We start from the raw sequence: 10,787 nt of genomic DNA, 5'->3' as shown, positions 1-10,787 counted from the left end.
CAAAAAACCCGCCCCTCCCGCTGGGGCAAAACTCCTGCAGCAGCTCCGAGCCTGGATGTGGGTAGTTGCTGCTGCTGCTGCTTCCGCCCACAAAACGGAGAAGGGCGCTTAATGGGAAGGAGTTTGGTAGTGGGAGGGCTGGTTTGAGCCCGAGTTTGTCCACAGGTCTGCGGTTGGGCTGTTTTAGGAGAGCAAAAGGTAACGAGGTCACCAGCTGCACAGGTGGGAAACAGTGCAAGGAAGAAGTTCACCAAGTGCAGCTTCTCTCAGCCATATGTGACAAGCTGCACTTGCTCTCTTCCACCCCACACCCTGAGAGTGAACAGAGACAAGCCTCTTGTCCCTTTAAATCAGTGGTTCCCAAAGTGGGCGGTCCTGCCCCCTTGGGGGCGGTGGGATTGCATAGGGGGGCGCTAAGAGGCAAGGGGGCGGCAGGGGGCGCTAAGAGGCAAGGGGGCGGCAGGGGGCGCTAAGAGGCAAGGGGGCGCTAAGAGGCAAGGGGGCGGCAGGGGGCGCTTAGAGGTAAGGGGGCGCCAGGGGGCGCTAAGAGGCAAGGGGGCGGCGGCGGGGGGGGCGCTCGAGGTGGTCTTTTCCGTACCAGGAGTTTTGGTTACAGAAGGAAAGTTCTGATCGCTATCCTGCACTATGGAGAGTGGTTCAGGAGCTCCTGGGCAGGAGCTACACTACTGCTTTAAAATGGTTTATAACAGTTTTGACAACTGTTAGGGCCCGGGACACACAACATATACAGTTTCCAAAACGTTTTCAAAGTGTTTTATCCTGCTTGGTGTAGATCTGGCCCTGGTTGCATTTCCAACATCCTATTTGGTGGAATGTGGTTTTAGTGTGGTCTGCCTATTTTGCTCCAAGCAAAGAAATCGACTCCAGGTTACTAAACATGGTGATTTAAGACTCACATTAAGTGACTTTAAACCGGACACTGGGAAACTGGTATCCCTTCATCAAGCCCATCCATCACATTAAGAATTTACAGAAGAGTGAGGTACTCTATCTATCCTAGTTACTAAATGTGATATCTAATATTCTTGCTGAATGACTATCAGACTTTGAAAAGATGATATCACTGGATCAAGTTCATCAATTATGTTTAATTGAATAAACTAAAAGAATATAATTGGATTTTGAATAAATACTAAATTAATTTTTACTGTTTTGAATTTTATTGTTATTATCTTCCGTAGTGGGTAGTTGAAAACCACTATTCTGAATAATGATTTTTATAGGGTAGGGTAGGGGGCACTGGGCATGAGTTTGTGGAACCAAGGGGGCAGTTACCTGAAAAAGTTTGGGAACCACTGCTTTAAATGGACTTTTGCTTTAGCTCTGGTTAAAAACATGTCAGAATGTTCTTAATGTGCTTTGTGTTTCTGTTTTTGTTACAAGGACTGCACTCCTTCGTTGCATCTGGCCATGCAGGGGCTGATTTGTCAGTTTGGAGACCCTGTTTGCTCTCTGATAGATGTCTTTGAGATATTTGTGACCAGGGCAGGGAGGAGATTTTAGTCCATATGGCACCAACCAGACAGCAAGGACCCTGATTTTTAAAAAAATGACCCTGAGAGGCTAACCCATAAGCACACCGTGTCTTGCTTTTGGGTCCCTGGTCAACAGCTGTTTGGCCACTGTGTGAACAGAGTGCTGGACTAGATGGACCCTTGGTCTGATCCAGCCTCAGGGCTCTTCTGATGTTCTTAAGCCAAGGACCAGTCGGAATGCAAAGTGTTCCCTAAAAGGAGCTCCCCACGTTTCCTGAGAAACGTCTGCCACCAGCACTAACACAGAATTGCATACCCACACCCACACCCACACACACCATCGTCCATAGGAATTAGGTGACTCTGCTAGTGACTAAAATCTACTTTCAATCTGTTTGTTGTTTAGACTAGAAGTTCCAGCTTTTGCAGATGTCAGATGAGGAGCTTGAAGATGACAATGATGCTGAAGAACAGAAGGAAGATATTGATGAGAAAGGGGGAGATGAGGGGGAGGAGGAGAAGGAAGTGGGGGAGGAGGAAGAGGAAGAGGTAACAAACTGATTTTATTCGATTATGCCTAAAAATGTAGGGCACAATCCAGCCAGCGTTTAGGCCCTTTTAATGTCAGATCTCCTTTAATGATAGGCCTCCCTCCCATTAACGACAGTGGGCCCAATGTAAGCTCATGTATCTCTGTCCCCAATGAAATCAATGGGACTTCAAAGGACTTAACTCTAGCTGAATAGTGCCTGTATTGGGTGCTTTATAACGGAGAGCCTAAATCAGCTTGCAATTTAGGAGTCTAGAAACAAATTGGAAGCAGAAGAAACAATTGAGAAAAAGAAAGGAATAGGGAAGAATCCTATTCGGAATAATGTATGTGTGAGGGAGAGAATGGGAGTGGGGCAGGATAACGGAGCCTGATTTTATCTAAAATAGCCAGATTGCAACCTAGAGGTTGCCTTGTTCTTTATGCTTTGCCACTGAATTAGGGGCAAAGCAATGATGATTTTGCTCACCCCTCTCCTACCCTTTTGTCTGCCCCCCCCCTCCATCCTGCCTGCTATAGTGAACAGGACTCCAGGTGTCACACACAAGAGGAGAAGCTGACAGGATGACGTGAGGGACTGCGGGGAATGAATAACAACTGCTTCCTCTCCCACTTCCATGGCAAAACTCTGCAACCTGACAACGTCAATGTTACCTGTTTTCTTTTTCTGTCTGTGCTTTCTTTCATAGCAACAAGTCTCAAACCCTCTCACTGAGGATATCATAAAGGAAGGCCTCTCGCTTTTATGTAAAACTGGCAATGGCCTGGCTCATGCCTTTGTGAAATTAGAGGCCAAAGAAAAGTGAGTGTACAAACATGCCCAAGTCAACACCTGCCCCAATTCCCCCCTCTCCAAACTCCCAAGCCTTCCGTCTGGCTTCAGAGGGATGTAATTCCTTCATCCAACTTCCTGGGGAAATGGAGCTGTTAGAGAGAAGCACTGGAAAGCTGCAACTAGTGAATAATAGTCTTTCTCACCCTCATTCTGTGGCAGGGAACTGACAGACATCACCGTCATCCAAAGTTTCATCCACTTACGTTATGTAGACCTGTCAGACAACCTGCTCCGAGATTTGTCTCCGTTGTCCTGCCTCACACACCTGCTGTGGTTGAAAGTGGACGGCAATCGCCTAACCAGCGCCAGCATGGATGAGCTGCCATATCTGCAGGTTGCCAGCTTCGCGAACAACCACATCAAGGACACCCATGGCATTAGCCATCCCCGCCTGACCAGCCTCACGCTGAAAGGTAGGTGGGCATCACTCCAGATTTCCTCTAAACCTACTTCTTTGAGGGAAACTTCTTAGTCTGTACCTCCTGGGAAAGGAATCCTGAGACAATTAATCCTTTCATTGCTATGTATTCCTCTGACATCCAGGAAATGAGATTGAGGTAATATCAGGATTGGATCCAGACAAGTTGTCAAACCTGCACACGCTAGAGTTGCGGGGTAACAGCCTACAGTCTACAGCTGGACTTTGCTTGCCCAAGCTCAAAAATCTGTACCTGGTAAGAGAACGTGCCTCTCGCACGGTGGTGCCTGTGGGCCAAACTAGATGTGATGCTAATTGTGTGAGTGAAATTAATGTGCACATGCTTATGTAAATAGCACATGGTGAAGCTTAAGCAGCCTCAGCCAATGGAAGGTGGGGAGGATAAATTCAACTCTTTCTTCTTCTGCCATGCTCCTGATAAAAAATCACCTCTCTGATGCTACTATTTGCCTTTCAACAGTAGCTCCCATTGAAGCCAATAGAATTTTCTCTCCAAGTGCAAATAGCAGCTTCAGGGAGGCAATTTTTGTTTGGGCTGTGACAAGAAAGTCACTGTCCTCGCCCTCCATGGTCCCCAGGCTGCTTAAGCTCCACCAGCTGCTACTTACATAACAAACACATGCATATTAATTGCATGCATGCAAATGAATGCAAGTAACACCACTGTAGCAAGAGTAGGCAACTAGGAGCCTTCCAGATATTTGGACTACAACTCCCATAATCCCTGACCATTGGCCATGCTAGCTCAGTCTGATGAGAGTTGTAGTCCAAAACCTCTAGAGTGCATCAGGTTGCCTGCCCCTGATATATGGTTTTGCACTGTTGTGTTTCAAGCTGGAGGTGATTCAGTCCACTAAGTCTCAGATTTATTCAGTGTAATGATTTTTTTCTTTACTTTTTTTTAGTATAAATGTTTTATTATTTTCTAATACACAAACAAACACATAAACATTGCAGAACATAAAATCAAACATCAACATAGCGAACATAAAAAACATACACAATTAAGATGGACTTCCGATTCCCTCCACAGCAAAAAATATGTAACAATATTTTCTCTTACTCGATAATTAAAAAGAATTTCTCTCTTTCGTCTATTTTAACATTTTCTTCTCATTCACTGAATCCACAGATAAGCTATTTTTTCTAGTCCCTGCAAAAAGCCTATAAAAGGTTTCCATTCAGTTATAAACCTAGATGTTACCTTTTCTCTGATAAAATGTTCCTTCTTACTCTTCACATTTCCAGCAGATTCCCTGTACATATTTATACATTTTAAACAGTTTATAAGGAGACATATACCATCTATACATCGTTTTATAAACGTTTTCTATTTATTCATTGTAATGATTTGACAACAAGTCCAAAAGGGAGCTAAACTAGCCTAGGATATGGAAGACCTGGAAATCCATTCTGGGTTCCCATAAATCTCACTGGATGATCCTGAGTCTGTCACATTTCAAGCAGCCTAAGCTATCTCATCGTGTTGCAGTGGGGATAAAATAGGAAACCCCCAGAAAATTAGGAAAACACTGAGCTCCTTGAAAGACGTTAGGATATAAATGGGAAAAAATAAGACAGCATTAAAAACTACTGGTCAGATTCAAACCCTGACAGCTGGGGTCGAAAATGAGTGATGACCAGATTCATGACGATTCAAGGACCAAAAATATGACAGTCCCCTTGCCTACATATTTTGTTTAATTAGCAGAAGTGTTGTGATTCCTCTGACAACCCTCGGCCCCAGTAAGCACAGATGTTGCCAAGCTGGATTCTATAGTTCTGTATTCAGTAACCCTAGCAGCACAGAAGGTTGCATGTGTCCAGATGGAATTGAAATAAGCTTTTAGGTGTGCTGTTCTCCAGCTAACTTCTACAGAACCTGGGGACTGTAGTTAGTTTGTTTGTTTATTGTTTATTACATTTCTATATAGCTTAATAGCCAACGTTCTCTGGGCAGTTCACAAAAATTAAAACCACAAGTGCAGCGTAGAAACAATATAAAATATAAAAATTTAAAACTACAGTATAAAAGTACAACCTGAATATAACCAAGTAGCAATGCAGAGGTTTAAAATACGGCAACAATTTTAAAACAGCAGAGCTAAAAAGACTAGAATACTAAAATTCCTGGAGCAGGGGGATCTTTACCTGGCGTCGGAAAGAGCACAACTTAGGCACCCTAACCTCTCTAGGGAGCTCATTCCATAGCCAGGGTGCCACAGCAGAAAAGGCCCTCTCTCTGGTAGCCACTCACCTCACTTCCCTCGACAGGGGCTCTCAGAGAAGGACTGCTGAAGATGATCTTCGGGTCCAGGCAGGCACATATGGGAGGAGGCGATCCTTCAGATAACCTGGCTCCTGCCATTTAGGACGTTCAGTGTTAATACCAGCACTTTGAATTGGGCTATTAGAAAGTTCTGTAACAAAGTCTTCTCAGCACTCCCACCAAGCTACAATTCCCAAGGTTTTCTGGGAGACATCACGGCAGTTAAACTGGTATAAAACTAATATAGGTTAGCGGCATAGATATACCCACAGATCTAATGAGTTGCAACAGATTTCTAATGACTAGGTTCTTTTATCCCTGCTTAATGTATTGTGGACCAGCAGTCAATTCTCCATCTCTTACCCTGCATCACACCCTAGGCCCAGAATGCCATTACCCATCTCGAGGGCCTGGAAGGACTGGGGCAACTCACAACCCTCCATCTGCGTGACAACCAGCTTGAAACTTTGGATGGCTTCTCAGAGAGCCTGAAATCTCTTCAGTACCTCAATGTACGGTGAGTTGCGCTTCATACAGAATCTCTCTCAGAGGTCCTGGATAAGTAGAGGAAACAGCCCCTGCGACTGGTGTCTGGGCCACGTGCAGCTGCCTAAACTGTAAATGCCACTCTTTGGTAAAAGCCTGCACCTGATCCCAGCACCTTACTCCCTGCAGCATTTGCTGTGAGTAGCAGTGTAGCTAGCATAGGGCAGTAGCGACACCTGCCCTGGGAACAACCTGGAGAAGGGGACAAAACCTTAGAGCTAAAATCTGCTGGTATGTTTGGTGTTTTGGCCTGCCCCCTTTTGCCTTTAGCTCCACCCACCATAGGAACGCCCTCACCCCACTCTGAAATGGAATTTGGCCCTCGGGCTGAAAGAGGCTCAAAGGAGCTTAAAGGCTCATTTATTCTTCGTTCTCCCTGATGCTAGTTCCAGAGTATATGTGTGCACAGAAGTAGACCACCCGTTCTGTGCACAGAAATGCATAGTTATGACACTGGCTGTAAAACAGGGGCTGCGCAACTTTCTTATGCCTCAAGGGTGAATGCTGACTTGGGGAGCTCATGCACACAGACACACACAGATGCACAACGCACACACACACACACACATATCCCGGTGAGCTGGATAAAGATTGTTCTTCTCTTGCTGCTAGCAGTGGTAGGAAAAGAGACACCTACATGAAGTTCTCTGGCAGAGAGAGTGGAGAGTTGATGCAGCTGGGAAATTGGTGGGAGCTAGTGGTGGTGCAGGGCCAGGGCTGATGGTGGACTTCGGGGGGCCCTCAAGCATGGTGCTGCCAATGGCCTCCCTGCCTCTTCCTCCACTGTTGCCACCCTCCACCACCTCCTCTCGTCCTGCATTCCACCCACCACCACTGCCGTCACCAGCTCACTCCCCTCCCATGACTCCAGGGGGCAGCTCTTTCCTGCTTGTCAGGCCATGCCTCATCTTGGCTCCAATGCAAGAACACCCCCTTTCAAGGGGGTGAGGGGGTGTGTGGCCCTTGCTTCAGTCTGCCATGAGGGTTGACATGGTCAGGGATGGGCCCTTCTGAGCTTGTGGGCCCTCGATCGCTGCCCTGCCATGCTGCCCTGATGCTGGGTCTGGTCAGGGCACCCTTGGGTGAGCATAGTAAAGGCCTTGGAGGGACTGTAGGTTGTACACCTTCGCTGACACCAAAATGCGATCTATGAATAGTGCAGGCCCTCAGAGGGAAGATTTTAAATAGTGCCTGGAAGCAAACCTCCGCATGCAGGCCTACTTACTCATTTTATGACATCTGTTCTTCACTTTTTATGTTAGTATTCTGTTGTCGTCGTCATCATCATCATCATCATCATCTAAAGGGGGGTGTTTTATAAGGAAAAAAATGTCCCTTTCCCATTGCTGCAGGGGGAATGCCATTGAGCAGCTACAGGAGCTGACGAAGTTGAACGTGCTGCCCATGTTAAGAGCCCTGGTCTTGCTAGACAATCCTTGTTCTGATGAGGGCGACTACCGTATAGAAGCCCTGGTGCTGCTCCCACGTCTTGAACGCCTCGATAAAGATTTCTTTGAGGAGGAAGAGCGGGCGGAAGCGGAAGACATACGTCAGCGACGGCGGGAAGAAGAGCTGGAACTAGAGAGAGAAAAAGAGAGAGAAAAGGAGCTTGAAGTGAGACGCGGGGGGAAATGCTGGAGGAGGGCAGCAATGATCAAACCCCCTGGGAGCCTCCTCCCCTTTTGTGACAGTCTCCCATTATCCGTTTCATTTCTATACCACCCACTAGCCAAAGCTCTCTGGGCAGTTCGCAAAACAAAACTTAAAACACATAGTAAAACATAATATAAAACCTTACATTTAAAATGGAATAAAACCAAAGCCAGATATAAAAATCCACTGACATAATTTTAAAACCTGAAGGACTAATGACTTAATTACTAGTTTTTAAAGGCTATCGTGATGGTTATAAGTGGGGAGAGTCAGGGGGCGGAGCTTGTGGTTTTCAGTATCACCCTTTCATTTTCGATTCTTTTATTTCAGTTCTATATCATCCATTATTATTATTATTATTATTATTATTATTATTATTATTTATTTGTATCCCGCCTTTTGCCCAATGCTGGGCCTCAATAGCCAAAGCTCTCTTTGTGAACCACACAAATCACAATACAAAATACATAAGATAAAAATTTTAACATACAAAAAATTAAAAATGCTTTAATAGCAAAAAAAAGAGACGTCACAACAAAGGCCTTAGCTAGACCAGAGAATTTCTGTAAACCGCCCAGAGAGCTCTGGCTATGGGGGCGGTATATAAGTGTAATAAATAAATAAATAAATAAATATATCCCGGGGTGAATCCCGGGATCATCCCTGTGCATCCCCATGATCCATCAGGGAAGGATCATCCCTCCCTTGTCCCAGGATACAGCCCTACACTTTGGGCCCGCTTTTTCCACGGTCTCGAGCTGAGCCCGAGACAGGGCAACATGTGGCCCGTTTCCGCGGGTTGACTCACGCGGAGCTGCGCACAGGGTGCAGCACTCCTGAGCAGGTTTGGGTGGGGTGAGCGGGGAAATGAAATGAAATTTAAAAAAACACTTACCTTTGTGCACGACCTTTCGTGCACTCCTCTCCCTTTAAGAAAATTTTAAAAATGGCGGGCAAGATGCCTCTCTTCCTGAAGTCGTCATGCCTTACATGTTAATGAGGGTGAAATCTCACGTTAATCACAACGCAAGGTCTCCCCTCCTCTCCCCCGGACTTTCAGGTAGGTCTAGCTAAGGCCAAAATATTGGGACCTGATAAAACACAGACATAAAGCCTCGTCATATGTCATCTAATGCCTGGGAGTAGAGGAAGGTCTTAACTTGGCCCCAGAAATATGGCCATGTTGGCACCAGGCAGATCTCAGACAGGAGAACGTTCCACAATTGGGGAGATGGGGTGGGGGCACATCAGAGGAGGCACTTAGCGAAGGACCTCAGATGACAGTTGTAGCATATAGTAGGTTCAAAACCTCTACAAATTAAAAGAAATGTCAAAAAGGAATGTCTCCAGTCGAGGTATCAACACTGCACAGCATGAGGTGTACCGGGGGGGGGGGGGGAGAAAGAGTGAGAGAAGCCAACTAAGCGTTCAGCATTAGAAAAGGGATTAAAATGAAGTAGTAATAATATAATTGCATTAATCTATGCTGCATACACATTTAGAATATTGTGCACAGTTCTGGTTCCTTCACCAAAAGATCTAAAACAGAAAAGGGCAACCGACGTGAGCAAGGGTTTGGGCCATCTTTCCTATGAAGAAAGTATTGGGGGCTTTTTTCTTTTAGGGAAAAAAAGTCCTTTTTTTTTTTTTTTTACAAAATTAGTAGTGGTGAAAGTGGAGACTAGAGGGCCCCCAATGAAGCAAATTAAGAGGACAAGACAGAAAAAAGGGAAATCTTCATTATTCAATGCATAATTGTTTTATTTATTACATTCCTATAACATCCAATGGCCGAAGTTTTCTGAATTCACTTCAACGAGATATGTAGACTGTCACTACATCAGATAGCTTTGAAATGATCTTGAGACAAATGCATGTTAGACAGGTCAAGCATTAGCCCTGATGGCTTAAATAGAACCTTAACAAACAGTATTGAGGGCTCAACCCAAAGACGTGTGAAACCATTCCTGCAACCCCCCCCACCACAACAGATTACCATCATTTATAAAGCCCCTAATATGTGCTCCGTACTGAATGAAATGTCCTTGCCTGCAGGCTCACTGCTTAAAAGGTATAGACAAAAGCAGAAGGTAGTTAGAGGGAAAGGGGAAACGTTGTGCCAACGTTGTTGCACTTGACAGTGGAATCCCGTGCACATCTACAGTGAAGAAAGGCCTCTAAGTTTCAAGGAGACTAACTCTGGGGTAGGTGCGCGTGGGACTGCAGCCTTAATTTTCCAGGACATAATTTACTGGAATGTCTTCCACATTTCTTCCACCAAAATTGTTGGGAGCTACACACTCCCATTCATTTCAACAGAGCTTGCACAGGAAGACCTTCCTGTGGATTTTCTCCGTCTTGTACTATCTGGGCTGTCGAGGTGGAGGGGCAGGGGAGTATCAGCGCACTTTCGGTGTGGCTTGTGGATGTAAGATGTGTCAAATTGGTCTGCCTCCTGCCACCGGAAAGGTCCTCATCTGAAAATACACTAAGCTTGTGTGCGCTCTCTGTCTCTCTCTGTCTGTCTGTCTTCTCCACCCTGTTTTTCAGGACATGGAGGATGGTACCCAGGAGGAGATACCGGAAGACTGATGTGGAGCTGTCTGTCCCCCGGTTGGAGGAGTGAGAGCCTCAGGCTGCCTTCCAGAGCCTTCTTTCCGGTGTGGTACAGCGCCAACCCAGACAGCGCTATGCCCCCGGTATGCAAGAACAGAAGGCGGCTGTGCTGTTCTTGCACAGAGCCAGAGGCTCCAGTGGGATGGTAAAAGGAGAGGGATGACTCCATGCTTTGAATGGATTGTGATTTGATGCATGTGAATTAAAAAAAAAAAAGTCTGATGAAACGGGACTGAGTGTGTTGCTTCTGGCGTCCCATTCCTGCAGCAACCACCCACCCCTCCCTTCTCCCTTCTCTCCATCCTCTACGTGCTGTTTGCAAAGCTCCCTTGAAATCCTGACTCATCGCAGCTCTGGGTCACATGCTGCTAGCCAGGCCCTAT

The 10,787-nt window shown here is 45.9% G+C and overlaps 1 protein-coding gene across 1 annotated transcript; it reads left to right on the top strand.

The window, feature by feature from the left end:
- The first annotated feature begins 1,902 nt into the window (after positions 1-1,902).
- Positions 1,903-10,603, top strand: LRRC23 (leucine rich repeat containing 23). Its single transcript, XM_063128964.1, has 7 exons — positions 1,903-2,045; positions 2,736-2,848; positions 3,041-3,294; positions 3,425-3,555; positions 5,970-6,106; positions 7,488-7,749; positions 10,339-10,603. The coding sequence occupies exons 1-7, from the start codon at positions 1,926-1,928 to the stop codon at positions 10,378-10,380; spliced, it is 1,059 nt and encodes a 352-aa protein (XP_062985034.1). The 5' UTR covers positions 1,903-1,925; the 3' UTR covers positions 10,381-10,603.
- Positions 10,604-10,787: the final 184 nt, after the last annotated feature.

The sequence above is a fragment of the Elgaria multicarinata genome, chromosome 6, assembly GCF_023053635.1.
Source record: "Elgaria multicarinata webbii isolate HBS135686 ecotype San Diego chromosome 6, rElgMul1.1.pri, whole genome shotgun sequence".
Classification (NCBI taxonomy): Eukaryota; Metazoa; Chordata; class Lepidosauria; order Squamata; family Anguidae; genus Elgaria; species Elgaria multicarinata.
The sequence above is the reverse complement of the archived record's forward strand: the minus strand, read 5'-3'. Positions and strand labels throughout refer to the sequence as shown.

Bases quoted from the DNA above. Each gene is read 5' to 3' on its own strand.
- LRRC23 (XM_063128964.1), top strand. From the start codon at position 1,926: ATGTCAGATGAGGAGCTTGAAGATGACAATGATGCTGAAGAACAGAAG. The intron at 3,295-3,424 runs GTAGGTGGGCAT...TCTGACATCCAG, and splicing joins GACCAGCCTCACGCTGAAAG to GAAATGAGATTGAGGTAATA. The intron at 7,750-10,338 runs GTGAGACGCGGG...CCTGTTTTTCAG, and splicing joins AGAGAGAAAAGGAGCTTGAA to GACATGGAGGATGGTACCCA.